The sequence below is a fragment of the Leptopilina heterotoma genome, unplaced genomic scaffold, assembly GCF_015476425.1.
Source record: "Leptopilina heterotoma isolate Lh14 unplaced genomic scaffold, ASM1547642v1 Lhet_97, whole genome shotgun sequence".
NCBI lineage: Eukaryota > Metazoa > Arthropoda > Insecta > Hymenoptera > Figitidae > Leptopilina > Leptopilina heterotoma.
Genome location: NW_025111203.1, coordinates 754,681 through 774,546, shown reverse-complemented (window position 1 = coordinate 774,546; position 19,866 = coordinate 754,681). Strand labels below are relative to the sequence as shown.

General features: G+C 25.9%; 1 protein-coding gene across 1 annotated transcript in view; it reads left to right on the top strand.

The window, feature by feature from the left end:
* Positions 1-19,866, top strand: part of LOC122512255 (neuronal acetylcholine receptor subunit alpha-7-like) — a 147,061-nt gene that overhangs the window by 119,221 nt on the left and 7,974 nt on the right. Inside the window, exons 3-11 of the mRNA XM_043627995.1 lie at positions 1,286-1,330; positions 5,283-5,392; positions 5,483-5,663; positions 12,729-12,804; positions 16,107-16,301; positions 17,940-18,026; positions 18,225-18,334; positions 18,647-18,755; positions 18,894-19,291. Coding sequence (XP_043483930.1) covers positions 1,286-1,330; positions 5,283-5,392; positions 5,483-5,663; positions 12,729-12,804; positions 16,107-16,301; positions 17,940-18,026; positions 18,225-18,334; positions 18,647-18,755; positions 18,894-19,291 — 1,311 coding nt within the window. The remainder of the gene's footprint in view (positions 1-1,285; positions 1,331-5,282; positions 5,393-5,482; positions 5,664-12,728; positions 12,805-16,106; positions 16,302-17,939; positions 18,027-18,224; positions 18,335-18,646; positions 18,756-18,893; positions 19,292-19,866) is intronic.

Sequence of the window (19,866 nt, the reverse complement as noted above, 5' to 3'; positions counted from 1 at the left end):
CTTTTAAATACTTTTACATACTTTTTTTTAGTAATTAATTTCGAATTAGAAATTAAATAGAAAATTTCATTGACAAATTTGTACATTTGTTGTAAATCATATTAATAAGTATTAATTTTCTAAAATTAAACCGTTGCTCTTTTATCTTTAATATGTAAAAAAAAAAAAAAATTAAATCAAGAGCGGTACTTATTCTTGTCGTATAATCAACTTTGATTTATATTCTTTCATCACATTAAGTAAAGTTTTTAATTTATTATTCGTCATTAAATTTTATTACATGAAATTAAAAAATTTTGCTGTACGACAAAAGTTCTTTTTTATCTGAATATTTATACAAATGATTATTACTTCCATGAAAGCATTGTTTTACGAAAAATGTTCAAACCTTTTTTCATTTTTCTTTACGCTTTCTATAAAAAAAAATATATATATTTTTTTTTATTTTTTTTTTCAAAAATATTTTTTTTTAAATTTCGATTTTTGGAGTGTAAAAATTTATAATGTTCTATTTTCAGAAAAACAGTGGGAAATAATTTTTTTCATAAATTGAAGACCACAAATGTCTATTTGTCTTTTATTTTGTAAAGCTTTTCAAGGCGCATCTGTTAACCTTTTATTGAACATCCTGGTAACATACCAATCAAAGTTATTGACGTTTTAAAAATTGGAATTTTTAAATATTTATTGTGGTTTTTTTGGTATTAAATTGTCATCCAAGTTTCAATATTTTTTATTTCTTCTGCAGGCCCTTTAAATACGCATTAATTTTATGATATTTAATTATTTAGAATTTTATAACTTAAATTCCAAAATTTTTCGAAAGTTAAAAAAAAAAAAAAAAAAAAAAAAATTAATAATAATAATAATTTGTTGATCATATAAAAATGATGTTTCCTTAGTTAAAAAATGCATGCCTGTTTTCATTTTAGAAAGCAAATTTCATTTTTATATGACCGAACAAATTAGACTTTACATCCTGCTTTTGAATTCTAAAAAGCGTCATTTTTATATCTCTGGGTTACGAAGTATTTTTAAAATTACTATAAACTGACTAGTAATTGTAAAATGTGAATTCAATGTAATAATTTCTGTTGAGAAATTTTAATTATATATGTAGAAATTGCATGTGTATTATATGCTCATACATAATGGCATGCATGAGCTATTAATTTACAAGTTAATATAATATAAAATCAGCAAAGAGTGAAAAATAGTTATTATTATTATTATTATGTAGTAAGAAATATTTTTGACGACTTCTAAATTTTATGTAAATTTTTAGGACGAGAAGAATCAGCTGCTTATCACCAACCTGTGGCTAAAACTGGTATGTAATTTTAGACAATTATATCAATTTTAGAAAAATTAGAAATTTAGAAATAAAATATCTGTTTATTTATTTTGAGAACTATCCAAAAAGGGAAAAAACATTTAAAGTTATTAAAAATTATTTTTTGAGAGGAGTAAATATAGCGTAATTCAATGAATATGAAGTAATAAATAAAAATTACCAGGCTTCGCACTCATCTACTAAAACCTACTATTTAGTAGGTACTTTTATTACGTTATGCTACTATTTGGGTACTTTTTTTAAATTTCACCCTCTAAAAGCTACTATTTCTGTTTTTTTTAGAATTTCCACTACTTTAAATTCGATAATACTAGAAATCAAAAAAGTATTCTCAAAAATTATAATCAAATTCTTTAAAACGATTCAATTATTTTCAAAAAATATTCGAATTTCAATTATTTCCAATATCTGGTATTTTCATAAAATTTCGCAAAAGAATTCAATTAATTTAAAAAGAATTAATAAAATTCATCCCGAAATTCAATTATTTTCATAAATAATAAAAATTCCACAGGAATTCAATTAATTTAGAACAGCATTTTCAAAAAAAATTTCAAAAAAATCAATTATTTAACCAAATATTGTTACAATTCTTCAGAATAATTCAATAATTACTTTCACTAATAATAATATTTTTCATGGAAATTCAATTTTTTATAACAATTTTTGACAAAATTTAAAGCAAGAAGTCAATTATTTTCATGAATAATAAAACTTATCGAAGAATTTCAATTATTTTTAATACCATTTTAAATTAATTAATCGATAAATTCAATTACTTTCACAAATAAAATTTTCCACTAGAATTCAATTATTTAAAATAAAATTTTCATAATATTTATTATATTTCGAAAAAAATAATTATTTAAAACAGTGTTTATAAAATTCTTATGAAGAATTCAATTGTTTTTAAAAATAAAAAAATTTTTAGCACAAATTCAATTCTTTTTAAACATTTTAATAAAATTTTTCGCAATAATTCAATTATTTTCATAAATATAATAAAATTTTTCTCAAGAATTCAATTATTTTGGAAAATTTTTTAAAAATTCATCGCATTAAAAAAATGTTTTTTTTAAATTCTTTGGATGAATTTAATAATTTCCAAAAATATTAGAATTTTTTAAGGGAATTCAATTATTTAAAATATTTTAGTTAAAATATTCGAAAGAATCAATTACTTTAAATACAATTTAAATTAAATTTTATTGAAAAAATTCAATTATTCTTTTATTTTCTTAAAATTCTTCCCAAGAATTCAATTATTTACATAAATAATTCTTCGAAAGAATTCAATTATTAAAGATAAATAATAAAAATATTCCCGAAAATTCAATTATTTTGAGGCGTTTTAATAAAATTCTTTGCAAAATTCAATTACTTTCATAAATAACAATATTCATCACAAGAATTCAATTCAATTATTTTTAAAAGTAATACATTTTTTCTTATAAATTCAATTATTTTAAAAAATTCTAATAAAATCGTTCGCAAGAATTCAATTATTTAAAAAAAAAATCTAATATAATGTCACACAGACATTAAATTATTGTCAAACATTTTAATTTACTGAATTCTTTGCAAAACTTAATTATTTTTAAAAACTTTTCGCAATTTAATGATTTTCCATATCTACAATTTTCATAAAATTTTCAAACAAAATTCAATTATTTAAAAAAATTTTTGTAAAAATTTTTGTAAGAATTAAATTATTTTAATGATTAATACAAATTTCTTAGGAATTTAATTAGTTTCATGAATAATTTTTAATAATTCTTCTCAAGAAATCAATTATTTTTTAAAATTTTAATTAAATTCTTAGCAACTATTCAATTATTTTTATAAATAATAAAATTCATGGCAGGATTTCAATTATTTTTATTATACAATTTTGCAGGAATTGATCAAAGAATGTAATTATTCTAAAAAATCTAATTTCAATTCCACAAAAAATCAATTATTTAAAAAAATGTTTTTTTTTTAATTCTTTGGAAGTATTTAATTATTTACAAAAATATTAACATTTTTTAAGGAATTCAATTATTTTCAAATATTTTTAAAAAATTTTAATAAAGTTTTTCAAAAGAAATCAATTGTTTTAAATACAATTTTAATTAAATTTCTTTGAAATGATTCAATTCTTCTTTTAGATTTTAATAAAATTCTTTCCAAGATGTTAATTATATTCATAAATAATTCTTTGAAAGAAAAAAAATTTTTTTTTTCTTTTTCAATTATTCTTTTAGATTTTAATAAAATTTTTTCCAAGAATTCAATTATTTTCATAAATAATTTTTCCAAAGAATTCAATTATATCGATAAATAACAAATTTATTTCCGAAAATTCAATTATTTTAAGGCATTTTTATAAATTTCTTTGCAAAATTCAATTATTTTCATAAATAACAAAAATTCATCACAAGAATTCAATTATTTTTAAAAGTAACAAATTTCTTCTTGAAAATTTAATTTTTTAATAAAAATCCTATTAAAATCTTTCGCATGAATTCAATTATTTTGATAAATAATAAAATGTTTTTTATTAATTCAATCTTCTTAAGAATTTAATTCTTTTCATGAATAATAAAAATTTCTCAGGAATTCAATCATCTAAATTAGAATTCGCATAAAATTAGTCTAAAGAAATCAATTATTTAAAAATTGTTATAAAATTCTTCGCAAGAATTAATTTTTTTTATAAATATTTAAATTCTTTTAAGAATAATAATATTCGTTGCAGGAATTGAATTTATTTGTAGAATAAGAAAGAAGTAAATATTTTTGATGAAAATTAGGAAAAAGTGAGGAAAATAAAAAATGTGGAATGTAATTTTTGTCAGTTTTTTAAAGTGTCTAAAACGAGTTCTTTTGGTCGTCAAGTTCAAATTTTTCGATAGCTTCTTTTTTACTACTTTTTTTTAGTTTGAAAGCGATTTTTTGCTACTTCATTAAAATTAATCGTAGAGTGCGAAGTCTGTAAAAAACTTCTTTATTTTTTACATCTCATTTGTAGTATGAATCGGCCGCCCCTAATGTTTCAGTTATTAGTAGAACTGTCAGATTTTTTTTTGGAGAAAATTCAAACAACTTTTTTTGCACCATTTGAAAAATGCTTTCAAAAATGTTTCCACTGACGCTTTATCTTTAAATAAAATAATATTTCCCCACAGGCATCTAATGTAGTGACCGCACGAATGTTTACTATCATAGTGCCAACACTGTTTAGGAAACCTTTTAAAATCGATGAGAAATTTCTTCCCTAGAGACTGATTCAAAAACGGTTAGAAAAATATACTATATAGGAATCATTTATCGACAATTATCAACTAATCTTTATTTCAACAAATAGCACCGGTTGGACCCTTTTGAAAATTTTCACGTAGTTACCCTCGTGGGGATTCATCTAGGATGGAAATAGTTTTTTATATTTTTTAAAGAGAATTTATAGTAGAGTCTCGATGGAATCCTAAAAAAAACTGGTTCTTCAGCTTAACTTTGCTGATTCAACACATCTTTTTTTTTCCACCGACACCTCTACACACGTCGTGGCCATATCTACCGTCATTATCCAAACTAGCACCTCAGGAATTTCAAGTTCTAAAAACATCGCTGATCCGTGATTAAAATTCTTTATTAGTTTGAATTAATCTTCTATTTAAAAAATGGTCCTACGACCTACATTTCCATAGAAAATCCAAAAAAAATGCTGAAATTTCCTTATTCACATCTTCAAAATGATGATGATGATGATGATGATGATGATGATGTGAAAAATTTTAGAATGGCCGATTTACTCCTCTCAATTATTTTCTAAATTAAATTGTTTTTTATTATTTCTATGCCTATGTGAATAAGTTAGGATAACCATTTGAATGATAAGAAATCCAAAGATAAGTAAATGCTAAAAGAAATATTTTTTTCTTTCCAGGAGTGGAATGACGTCAACATGAGGTGGAACATTTCCGAATATGGTGGTGTAAGGGATCTCAGGATACCTCCACATCGCTTGTGGAAACCTGATGTTCTCATGTACAATAGGTAAAGAAATTTTTTTAAACATTTTTCATTCCCTGAGATTATTATTATTAATGTTATTAATTTTTAATAAACTTTGTCAATAACTTGCAGTGCGGATGAAGGATTTGATGGTACATATCCAACAAACGTTGTCGTTAAAAGCAATGGGACATGCTTATACGTGCCTCCTGGTATATTCAAGAGTACTTGCAAGATAGACATTACTTGGTTTCCTTTTGACGATCAAAAATGCGAGATGAAATTTGGTTCTTGGACATACGACGGATTTCAGGTATACTTAATGAGCATAAAAAATAATTCCGTTAGATGAATAAGTTGCTTGAAAATAATTTGCTATTTCCAAGTAGAAGAATATTTTGAATCATTAATAAATGTTATTTCTTTAATTCCAATGAATTGAAGAGATTACTGTGTTGCTCCAAATGCAGCATTGGATAAAGTGAATAGGTTTTCGGGGTAGTAGAGGATTACTGTGTGGATATCTCAAATATCGGATCTAATCTGATCTAATCAAGCCTAAATCCCTTTAATGGCAAACTGCACCTTAGCAGCAATTTATTGTTCCTTGCCTTCAGTTAGGTCGTAAATAGTCAGTTTACTTAGTGATCTGTCCTTCCTTAGAAGTTTATAACCTTTTACTGAAAATATCGTCTCAAGATTTCAAGTTTGAAGCATTATTACGAGTGTTGGAGTGATTCTACATTGGTTTATGGTAATCGACGGTGTCTATTCGGAAAATTAATCAAGGTTTTAAAACAGTTTTTCTGAAGGTTTTGAGGAAAACCGAACGACACGTGCCTATAGATAACTAATATTTGTATTGTTTTGATAATGTGTGTAAACTCTAATTCTGATCGGTTTGTTTAAAAGTATTTCCTGTAGTTGTTTCGTAACTCTTGTATTCGCAGCCGTTTGCAGCAAGTGCAAACAAATGTTAAGAGACAATTATTTCTTTCGCAATAATTTTTTTTCTTATTTGGGGTGTTGATCCACAAAATATTTGTACTAAACTATTGAGAGAATGACGTGTTCTGAGAGTACTCATTTTTAACATGTGTAAACTTTAAGCCAACCTTGAGCTACTTTCTTAGCTACTAAAGTTGTAATTTTCAGAATTTTCTTTAAATTACACTTCAGGTGACGCTTATTTAATAGATAGGCCCCTCTAGGCAAAAAACCATGGTCGTTCCATAAACGTTCCTAAGACGTTTCATGTCCTTCAAATAATGTTCCAAAACATTTTAAGAACACGAACATGAAGCGTTCTAAAAACGTTTTTGGAACGAACATGGTTTTTTGACCAAAGGCACTTTCGCCAAGCTAAAATTTACTTGAGCCATTCGGTTCAATGTCAAAAAAAAAAAAAAAAAAATTGTCAAAAATTTCTGAACTGAGCCACTTAAAACAAACTTTTTAAATTTGCATCAAGAATCGCCGACAAGTTATATAAACAATAAAAACAGCGAATATCGATCAATAATTAATAGATAAAATCCAATAACTCAAGTAAATCTCTGGAATTTAATAAATTCGGTTAAAATCTCTATATATGTTTCAGGAAATTTCAATACATTTCGTATTTTTTGAAATATTTGGATTTGTAAACTTTACTTCTAAATTTTCCTTAGTAAAATTTTATTTCAATAATTTTATCTAACAATTACAACAATTTTTACTTGGCGGAACTTTTTGCATCAAAGATGTTTTTGTTGGGTTATGTACATAATTTGTTACAGCCGAGTGGTACAAAAAATTCCCAGAATTCGTTTTCAAAAATTTTAATTTTTCAATTAGTTATAAACAATTAAACTTTAAAGTACCTTTTCAGAAAATTCACTATTGCTTCGTTGTTTTTTGATAATTAATAAAATGTGTTAGAGATATACAAAAATAATGCCTCTATTAATAACAAAAAAAAAAAAAAAAAAAAAAAAAAAAAAATTCATCAATATCTGTGCAAAATAAATTGTTAATTAATTAAACAATTAAAGTTTTAAGTGACTTCTGGAATAGTTACGAAAAAAATTCAAAAACAACAAAAATCTATGTTTTCTACACTTTAATTTCAAAAAAAAAAATTTTGTACCTTTAAAAATTGAACAAATGTCATAATTTTAAAGAGCGCTCAACAATTTATTAAATTGTTATTATTTTTGTCATAAACTGTACTTAGGGCTAGAAAACAGTTATTTCTGTATTGTGCATCTTTTTTTTAACTAAAACATTCAAGTTTAAAAAAAATAAAAAAAATAAATTATTTAAACATTCCTTAAACAATTTATATTGTTAATAAATTGTTAATTAATTTAACAATTTTCGTAATTAAATTCTCTATCGATCTTTTGAGCTCGATTTTTGAATTTTTGTTAATTAACATTTTTTTAATAACAATAAGTATTTAAAAAATCATAAAATCGTAAAAAAAATATTTTTTTAGCTTCATTAATTAAGAAAATGAATCGTAAAACCCTATTAAAATAATGTTTTGAATGTTTCTGATGTATGAAAAAAGTATTACAATTTATTAAATTGTTTAAATAATTAATTGTTGTTATTTTTTTCATAAGCTTAACTTAAGGCTAGAAACTTCTAGTTTTTTCTCAACAGTATTTTTCATTAGTAAAATATCTGCTGATGAAAAAAAAAATGATTTATTTAAAAATTGTTTGAATAATTAATTTTGTTATTATTTTTGTCATAAACTGTACTTAGGGCTAGGAATTTCTTTCTTTTTCTCAATTGCGCATTTTTTCGGGAGTAAAACATCTACTAATGATAAAAATAATTTATTTATTAAATTGTTTAAACAATTAATTGTTATTATTTTTGTCATAAACTGTACTTAGGGCTAGAAATTTCTAGATTTTTCGAAATACAATCAATTGAAAAATTCAAAATAATATACCTATTGTTTAAACAGTGGTTAAATATTAAATTTTTTGTTCTTCTATTATATTTAAGTGTTAAAGTTATAAAAAATTTCACATTTGAAAAAAAACTAAAAAAATTCTAGTTTTAAGTACAGTAAATTAAAAAATTAACAAAATAAATCGTTTAAAGAATGTTTAAATAATTAATTTTTAGTTTTTTTTATAATTGAATGTTTTAGTTACAAAAAAATGCACAATACAGAAAAGCAATAGTGAATTTTCTAAAAAGGCACTTTAAAGTTTCATTGTTTATAACTAATTGAAAAATTAAAATTTTTGAAAACGCATTCGTGGCGAGAGTAAACTTAGCGAGGAGAAAATAAAATTTGTCGTGGCGAAAATAATTTTTTTTTTTAATATATTAAAAGTAAACTTCTTTGTTAAAAATTTGCTTCATATTCTTCTGGTGGACGTTTAATCTTTCCTCGTTTTGAGTAATAAAACTGAAATCAAAATAAATTTTAACTTTTATATTGTGTAACAAAGACCATATATGCACTCCAGTAGAACATTTCACTTAATCTACGCTATAAAAATGGCGAAGGCATTGATAGTAGCGAAGCGACGATGTTATAAATCACACACTTTGGATTTATCAACTACTCTGGATGATCCGTTTTAATTTGTTTGGAGAGCTTTTTCGACGACACCAAGTCCTCGATAGCCATACTTGCTTTCAAGCAAAAAAAAAAAAAAAATAGTTTCAAGAAACTATTTTTCGACTGGCTCATATGTTGATAAACTATAATCTCATGAATGCGTGCTCCGTAAAAAAGCGGGAGACTGAATTCCAAGTAAAACACACAAACACTTCAACTTAATTGACAAATTCCAATTTCTTTCACTGACATTAAGCCAAAGAGTACGTGTAGCTTGCATTTTCTGAGACGATGAAAAATGGAAACTATATTGGGTAGACACAAATGGATATGTCCAATCCTCGAGAAAAATTCAATTCTTTGGGTTGATCGAAAAGCTGTGAAAGTTATTGGTTGAGCTGTCGTAAACTGGAATTGCCTATGGTCTCTGTGATTGACATAGAGAAGTAAAAAGGGCATAACATTTATAATGTTCTGTGTACTTGTACTGTTATAACCTCTTTTACGATCGACAAATCATGAACAACTTTTTTTTTATTAACAATTAATCCCCGAGAATTGCGCTAATGCGCCCTAACCTTGGTAGCAAAAGTAGGAAATAAATAATAAGACTTCTATCCACTGAAGTAAATAGAAATAATCAGTTTTAATTAGTTTTCCAAATTGCAGGCTTCGCACTCATCAACTGAAACCTACTATTTACTACCTTTTTTACGTTATGCTACTATTTGGGTACTTTTTTAGACTTCAGCAACTAAAACCTACTATTTCTGTATTTTTTCGAATTTTCACTACTTTAAATTCGCTAATACTAGAAATAAAAAAACTATTCTCAAAAATTATAATCAAATTCTTTAAAACGATTTAATTAATTTCAAAAAATATTCAAAATTCAATTATTTCCAACGTCTAGTATTTTCATAAAATTTCGCAACAGAATTCAATTATTTACAAAGAAATTGATGAAATTCATCCAAAATTCAATTATTTTCGTATAAATAATAAAATTTCCACAGGAATTCAATTATTAATTTAGAATAGCATTTTCAAAAACACTTAGAAAAAATCAATTATTTAACCAAATTTTTATATAATTCTTCACAATAATTCAATTACTTTCACTAATAAAAACATTAAATTCATTAAAATTTAATTTTTTAAAAAATTTTTTAATAAAATTCTAAGCCAGAATTCAATTATTTTTATAAATAATAAAACTCATCGAAGAATTTCAATTATTTTTAATACTATTTTAAATTAATTAATCGATAAATTCAATTATTTTCACAAATAAAGTTTCCCACAACAATTCAATTATTTAAAATAAAATTTTCATAACATTTATTATATTTCGAAAAATTAATTATTTAAAACAATGTTTATAAAATTCTTATGAAGAATTCAATTATTTTTAAAAATAACAAAATTTTTCACAGAAATTCAATTATTTTTAAACATTTTAATACAATTTTTCGCAATAATTTATTCAATTAATTATTTCCATAAATAATATAATTCTTATCAGAAATTCAATTATTTTTAAAAGTTTTAATAAAATTATTAGCAACTATTTAATTATTTTCATAAATAATAAACTTTATCGCAGGATTCCAATTAATTTTAATACAATTTTACAGGAATTGCTCGAAAAATGTAATTATTCTTAAAAATTTAATTTCAGTTCCTCGAAAAAATCAATAATTTAAAAAAATGTTCTTTTTAAATTCTCTGGAAGAATAATAATTGAATTTACAAAAATATTTAAAAATTTTAGCGGAATTCAATTATTTTTAAAAGTAATACATTTTTTCTTGTAAATTCAATTATTTAAAAAAATTCTAGTAAAATTGTTCGCAAGAATTCAATTATTTTCATAAATAATAAAATGCTTTTTAGGAATACAATTATTATTTTCAAAAAAATTCAACATAATGGCACACAAACATTAAATTATTGTCAAAAATTTTAGTTTATTGAATTCTTTGTAAAATTTAATTATTTTTAAAAACTTTTCGCAATTCTATTATTATCCATATCTACAATGTTCATAAAATTGTCAAACAAAATTCAATTATTTAAAAAATTTTTTGTTAAAATCTTCGTAAGAATTAAATTATTTTTATGAATATAATAAAAATTTCTTAGGAATTCAATTATTTTCATAAATAATAAAATTCATGGCAGGATTTCAAATAAATTTTAATACAATTTAACAGGAATTGTTCAAAGAATTCTTAAAAATTTAATTTCAATTCCTCGAAAAAATTCATAATTTAAAAAAAAGTTTTTTTTTAAATTCTCTAATAGAATTCAGTTATTTACAAAAATAATAGAATTTTTTTTACCGGAATTCAATTATTTTAAAATATTTTAATAAAATTGTTCGAAAGAAATCAATTATTTTAAATGCAATTTTAATCAATTTTTTTAATAATTTAATTATTCTTGTAGATTTTATTAAAATTCTCCCCAAAAGTTTATTTGAAGCATTTTAATAAATTTTTTTGCAAAATTTAATTATTTTCATAAATAACAATATTCATCACAAGAATTCAATTATTTTTAAAAGTAATAAATTTCTTCTTGGAAATTCAATTATTTCAAAAAGTTCTAATAAAATCGTTCGCAGAAATTCAATTATTAACATAAATAATAAAATTCTTTTTAGGAATTCAATTATTATCGAAAGAATTTAATAAAACACCACACAGGAATTCAATTATTCTAAAAAATTTTAATAGAATTCTTAATTATTTTTAAAAACTTTTCGCAATTTAATGATTTTCAATATCCACTATTTTCATGAAATTTCCTATCCGAATTCAATTATTTAAAAAGTTTTCATAAAAATTTTCCTAAGAATTCAATTATTTTCATGTACTGCCCGTAAAAATAATATTATAAATAAGAAAAAATAAATAAATAATAAAAATTTCTCAGGAATTTAATTATTTTTGGAAAATTAAAAAAATTCTTATTAACTATTCAATTATTTTCATTAATAATAAAATTAATCGCAAAATTTCAATTATTTTTAATACAATTTTACAGGAATTGCTCAAAAAATGTAATTATTCTTAAAAACTTAATTGTAATTCCTTAAAAAAATCAATTAGGTATTTCAAAAAGAAGTTTTTTAAAAATTTTTTGGAAGAATTAAATTATTTACAAAAGTATTAGAATTTTTCACAGGAATTCAATTATTTTAAAATATTTTAATAAAATTGTTTGAAGGAAATCAATTATTTCAAATGCAATTTAAATGAAATTTTTTTGAAATAATTCAATTATTTTGAGGCATTTTAATAAAATTCTTTGCAAAATTCAATTATTTTTATAGATAACAATATATATATATATATATATATATATATATATATATATATAAATTTTTTTTTTTTTTTTTTTTTTTTTTATTGCAAGAATTAAATTATTTTTTTAAATATTTAAATTCTTTCGTGAATAATAAAATTCGTTGCAGGAATTCAATTTATTAGCAGTAGGATAAGAAAGAAGTAAATACTTTTGACGAAAATTAGAAAAAGTCAGGAAAATAAGAAATATGGAACGGAATTTTTGTCAGTTTTGTGTAGTGTCTGAAACGAGTTTTTTTGGTCGTCAAGTTTAATTTTTCGATAGCTACTTCTTTACTACTTTTTTTAGTTTGAAAGCTACTTTTTGTTACTTTTTCAAATTTAATTATCGAGTGCGAAGTTTGAAATTGTCTATGGCTAACACTGGAGAATATTTGTTGTGATTCTAACTAAACACCACGTCATAAATATTAAATATTATTTTTCTTTTCAGCTGGACTTACAATTACAAGATGAAAACGGTGGAGACATTAGTAGCTTTATTACTAACGGAGAATGGGATTTGTTAGGTATGTTTTAAAATGTTTATTAACCCTTGGTCGGGCAAGCGGGGTCCATTGGTCCCCGCGAGTATCTGCTTTTTCAAATTTCTCCAAATCCGTATGAAAAAATGAGTTCATCCTAAAAATTCTGTTAAATAGACTAAAAATACATTCAAATACAGTTATTAAAAATACATTCAATTACAGTTTTTATATTTTACAAATTGTGCTATAAAAAAATAACAAAATAGTGTTTTTCTTTTAAGAAATTTGAGCCTACTCCAAATAATCCTGCCTACACCAAATAATCCTGCCTACACCAAATAATCCTGCATTGCACTAAGGACGATGTGTCTATTTCCCAGGATATTTTGCAAATCCAGCTGTTTGCTAAATTTAAAATCTTAATCATCATTTTTATATTTTAATGCATTAGAGTTCATAATATAATAAAAAGAAAACAGAATATGCAAAGGTCTACGTTTTTTAAGGGGTTATACCTATTTGGAGCTGCTTAAAAAAAGGGAGTTTTTCAAAATTTGTTTATGAGTACCTACAGTTTTCAATTTTTTTGGCAACTAATATAGCCATTTGATTAAGCAAATTTCAAAGAGTAAGAAAAAATTCTTTTTCAATTTTTTTTACAAAATGGCGTCTATAGGATTTTGTAGACAGTTCCAAGTTGTTTTCATGCAAGGACGTTATAGATTATTAATCTGGGGATCTTATAGTATATTTTAAGCCAATAAAGAAAAAATCGAAAAATAAAAAATGCCAAACATTAATTCCTTAAGTGTTTTTAAAGCTTTAAAGCCCGCTTACGTAATTTTTTTTGCTTGCCCGCCCAAGGGTTAACTAAATATTGTTACCTATTTTCTTTTAGTAAATAAACTTCATAAGGGTCAAAATAAAAAAAATCGTTGAAATCTTGTCCTTAAGAAATAACAATTTGGTTGTTAAAATCTCATGATTTTAAATACAAACATCTTACAGAGTATAATTTTTTCCACAATACCTCGTAATTTACTTTAATTTTTTATTGATACAACAGGTACAAAATCGTAAAAATATATCCAAAATGTATAGGAAGTGGTGAGTATTTTTCAAACACGAAATACGAAATTTAAAGAATTTTTAACGTGTCCCTTGATTTGACATTTTTTAATGTCATCATGTCCTCACACACATAATTTACCGGTTTTCAAATTAGCATCGCAATTAAAAGTTGTAAAACTATGAAATAAATCAAGTACGATATAAATTTGATAATACGTGAGCATAGAGAAATGTCAAAATCAATTTAAAAATCAGTAAAATGATATTTTGGTAATAAGAGTACATCTTCTTTTTGTCATCGTGTCTACAAGTTTTTTTTTAAAGCGAAAATTTTTGAATAATAATTAACGCGTAAAAAATTGTCTAGTATGTGTATATTAAAGACGCATGATTTTTCCCCAAATGTCATTTGACCGAACTGTCATTTTAACGAATTGCATTCATTCGAACTGCTATTTTAACGAAATGTCACTTTTGCGAATCGCCATTTTTACGAATGACAATTCGTCACTTTTGCGAAAAGTCATTTTTGCGAAATATCATTTTTACGAATTGTCGTTTTTGCGAATTGTCATTTTTGCGAATTGTTACTTTTGCGAATCGCCATTTTTACGAATTGTCACTTTTGCAAAAAGTCATTTTTGCGAATTGTCATTTATGCGAACTGCCATTTTTTCGAATTGTAATTTTTTCGAATTATGTCATTTTTACGAAATGTTACTTTTGTGAATCGCCGTTCTTACGAATTGTCACTTTTGCGAAAAGTCATTTTTACGAAATATCATTTTATTTATTTATTTTTTTATTTTTACGAATTGTCATTTATGCGAACTGTCATTTTTTTCGAATTGTCATTTTTACGAAATGTCACTGTTGCGAATTGCCATTTTTGCGAAAATTGCTGTAGTAAATCTATATATGCATACAAGTTTACTATAGCAATTTTCGCAAAAATGACAATTCGCAACGGTGACATTTCGTAAAAATGACAGTTCGCATAAATGACAATTCGTAAAAATTATATTTCGAAAAAATGACTTTTCGCAAAAGTGACAATTCGTAAGAATGACAATTAGTAAAAATGAAATTTCATAACAGTGACATTTTGTAAAAATGACAATTCGAAAAAATGACTTTTCGCAAAAGTGACAAATCGTAAGAATTACAATTAGTAAAAATGACTTTTCGCAAAAGTGTCAATTCGTAAAAATGGTGTTTCGCAAAAGTGACATTTCGTAAAAATGGTGTTTCACAAAAGTGACATTTCGTTAAAATAACAGTTCGGATAAATGCAATTCGGTAAAATGACATTTGGGGAATAATCATGCGCCTCGTATATTATTTGTGTAAATGTGCAATTAAAACTAATTTCAAGTTTTCGAATAATAACAAAAATATAAAATTCATGTTTATTATTTTTTGTCATCGTGTCCGGTCCGACATATTTTAGAACATAACTCACAAAACAGACAATTTTTTCAACATTTTAAAGATTTTATTTTCTTTTAAAAAGTTGGGCACATATTGTCGATTTTGACCCATAAATTTTATTATTCTTTAGATATGTTTGTCTATTCTATGGGATATCTTAAGAGGGTATACCAGTTGTACCGCGATTTTAATTTAAAAAGGTCGCGATTGTTTTTTGCTTTTTTTATTTAATACGTACTTACAAACTTAAAAAGATGATTTTTCCAAAGCTTATCCGAATCTATATTTCGATATATTGCTACTATGTAAGTATGTTACTGGCAGTCGAACCGGAATTACCAAGAAATCTAAAAAAAATCATTATGAGAATCTTACATCGAACTACCGCTATCGATTTATGATTTCCTTAGTGAATCGTGGTCACCGTCTTTAGAAATGTAATTTTCAGAAAAACGAATTTAAAGTTCTAACTTCTGGTGAGAGGCAGTCGATACTTTAAGTTCAACGTTCGCAGTTGAAGTGAGACTTGCTTATCAAATTAGCCCCAGTTTCCTGAAAATCATGAAGGTCAGGTACAAATACCTGAAAAACCTAAGTGGAGGACAAAAGGGGAATACCTATCGAGGGACCTGGCGCGCTTCCACATTATTCTGTATATCTCATTTATTTTTGATCGGATAGTCTTAAAATTTTCGAAAGTTACAACAGGTGTACTCTCAATGATAAAATTTTAATAAGAACGTATACTTTATTTTACTTGAAGCTAAATGATTAAAAGTCGATGTTACTAAAACTGTTAATTAATCAATGTACTTATTATTTTCTATTTATTGCTGTTTTAGGAGTACCTGGCAAGAGAAATGAAATCTACTACAATTGTTGTCCAGAGCCATATATAGATATCACATTTGTTGTAATGATAAGAAGAAGAACTCTGTACTATTTCTTTAATCTAATTGTACCCTGTGTCTTGATTGCTAGTATGGCGGTTTTAGGCTTCACTCTGCCACCAGATTCTGGTGAAAAACTATCTCTCGGTAGGTTTATATGCGTTACAAATCTAAAATTAAGTATATGTGTCTCCTAGTACATTTTCTAGAATCTATTTTTTAAATTTCCTCTTTACCGAAGTATTTCTTTCCTGAAAGCTATTCTACCGAATGCGTTGCTAACAAATCCATTTTTCCGAAGACTATTTTGCCGCATGTTATTGTTACGTCTCAGTTATCTAGACTAGTTCCAGTAAGTAAAAAATTTTAGATCGGGAAGGGTTTCAAAGATCTTAAGAAAGCCTAGTGGTTAAGAATTCTGTAAAGTTAAGGTCATATGTAAAGTGATTCCGGGAACTAATTATACACTAATTCCGGATGGGATCTATCCGGAGAGATTAGTACGGATTAGTCCGAAAACTGTACGAAAATGATTCTAGTTATTCTGATATCAATCCGAACGAAAACGTGAATCTGAAAACACTCCGAATCAATATGTGAAGTATACGGAATCAGCCCGCAATAATCCGGATTTAATCTAGTTAAAAAACTTAATCCAAAACAAGTCCTCTTCCAGTCATTAAATGTTTTGATGTTTTACGTCATCGGTAGGAGGAGAGCAGTCGCAGTTTGGCATTACTCTAGAATTTCTAATCAGAATATTGTGTTATGTCTCCGAACGAAACTAAAAATATCCGAAATTATATAGTTTTAAATTCGGTGATTCAAACCTGATTTATTCACAAAGCGGAAGGCTCTTATATTAAGGGACAGGTTTTAAGAAAGAGTAACTTAAATTGAAATTAAATTATTAAACCTTCGATTTGAATCCTTTACAATTAGAATCAGAGAGAAAGAGTAGATCTGTCTTCAGGGACACTGGAAAAAATTAGAACTTTGAGGAACCAATTAAGGAATTAAATGGGGACAATATTTAAAAGTATTAGTTTCTTACCTTTTAAAATTATTCTCAGAGTCGTAGACCCAACGAGCTTCAGTGTGAGGTCGAGAAAATGATGTTGTCTTGCGGATACAGAGAATGCAGTAGATTTCCCTCAAATTGTTTCCGGGCCAGCCAAAGTGAAAGGTTCGGAGTCCAGGTGTCGATGTGAACTAAATAAAACACCCCTCAGTCTAGGAGGGACCGAATTATTAATTTGACGTTGATGTCGAGCTAATGCAGTCCATAGAAAAACAGAAATGTGCCTCGCAGTAGAAATTATCTTCTTGAATGAATTTGACTAGGACGAGACTCGAAGAAGGCTCTTGGTACTTGAAGAGATTTTCTGGACTGGAGTCGAAGAACAAACTCGATGACAGTACACAACTAGTTAACTTGGTCGCGGTTTCTGGACTGACACGAAGAAGGCGTGAAGTTGATTCGATAGTGACTTGTGGACTAATTAAAATGAAATATTGTACAATATGAAATTAAAAATCACTTACGGAATGATTAATAGCAAAGCAGTGGGTGAAATGATCTTCGGAAGAAATTATTTTCTTTTTTGATCTTTTCGGAAAAATCGTTATGTACCTTAGGTATTTGTTCCTATAAACAAAATAATAGTTTACCGTGTGAGTACTGGAGGTCTTTAGGACGTCTTTGTCTTCTAGAAAAACACCCAAACTCCAATGAAAATGCATTAAAATTGCCTCTGAAGTTTCTAACCAATTTTTCTTTTTCAGGAGTGACTATTCTCTTGTCACTTACAGTGTTCTTGAACATGGTCGCTGAGACAATGCCTGCAACATCCGATGCAGTACCGTTATTAGGTAAATAACTCTATTAACGTACTGAAGAAATGGCCAAAATCTATTTAAAATAAAATATAACCATGTTACAAATATCAAACAAATTTCGGATAAAATCCGAATAAGATGGTTCAAAGTTTCTACCGTTAGATTTATGTCGTTATTGACTTTAAGAAAGTGTTTTCATGTAATACTTTAAAATTAATTTACTCTTTCTAGGAACGTACTTCAATTGTATCATGTTCATGGTCGCAAGTAGTGTTGTAAGCACGATTCTTATATTAAATTATCATCATCGCAATTCTGACACACACGAGATGTCTGATTGGGTAAGATTAATATTAAAATAAATAATATGCTATTGATAAGCAAAAGCAGTTTTTGACGTTCACCCGGTGTTAACACAGAGTTAATCCTGATTGGATAGCTACAACAGAATTTTAATAAATTAATTAATTATTGGACTTTCGTTAAATCTGTTAACACTGGACGAATGCCGAAAGCAGCCAAAGTAAGAACAAAGTCGTTCGTACCTTGTAATTTTGTTACCCATTTCAACCTAGAATTACCATTTGATAGCATTGTTTTCCAATTTCGAACATGATTAATAAAATATTAATGAACTATTATTTTAATTACAGGTGAGAATTGTTTTCTTAGACTGGTTACCTTGTATACTGCGTATGTCAAGACCATCAGACAAAGAAGAAAAAGAAGCTCAAAAATCACAAAAACCTTCTCCTGTTACAGGTAAAAGTTTAATGTTTAGTAAAATAAATTAAAATAGAGTAGTAGATAAGACAATCTTACAAAAAATAACAACATATCTAGACAAATACCGATTGTATTTAGTACACTGATAAAGTTGATAACTGTGAACTTATTTAGGTCCCAGTAAAGCATATAATGATCTGGAACTTCACCAAAGAAGTAGTAAATCACTACTAGCTAATGTACTGGACCTAGAAGACAATGCCTTGGCTTCGCATAACAACTTGTTAAATAACGTGTACAGTACACCCGGTCCTCACCATCACACAATTGGGCACGGTCATAGTCATATACATACGACTCCTCGTCATCATCATACGCATACGACAGCAACGCCACATCATCAGCACTCAACGCCGTTGCCGCATTCTTCTTATCCAACACATCAAATTGGTCACACTCCACATCATCATCCGCATACTCAGGATGGAGGAGCACCACAAGTAGAAACAATTCTTCAAAGCGCGTGCTTCTGTGCTCGTTATGAACTCGTTTTGATATTAAAGGAGATCAAGGTAAGATACTCTTGGCAATATGACAACTTTTATACCGATACTTTACTATTCTTTTTACATATTTATAATTAAGTAATGGTCTGGAATCATTCATTTTATAAATTTGTAAACTCGACTAACTTTTATCTACATATACACCTGAATTTGCAAACTGCATGCTGCATCGCGCTTATGATAATATGCTATAAGCATAAAAACTAGATTGGCGCAATACAGACTAAAAGAATTTGATTAAATTTTCTTACTAAGAATCATAAAATACTTTCCCGATGGTTTTTGACCGAAGTGACTTTTTACCGAACTGTCATTGTGTCATTATAACAAAATGTCAATTAATCGAACTCTCTTTATAACGAACTCCTATTTTCACGAACTGCTATTTTAACGCCCAGTAAAAAAAAACTAATTCAAATGAATTGAAACGAATTAACATTTTTGGTAGGCTCCAATTCGTATTTGTCACAAAGCGGGATTCACTCAAGCTCTTTGTATATTCAATTGAATTTAATTCAATATGTACCAATTTGTCCAAACGAATTCGCATTCGAAAGAAATGGCCAAGGAATGCATTGAAT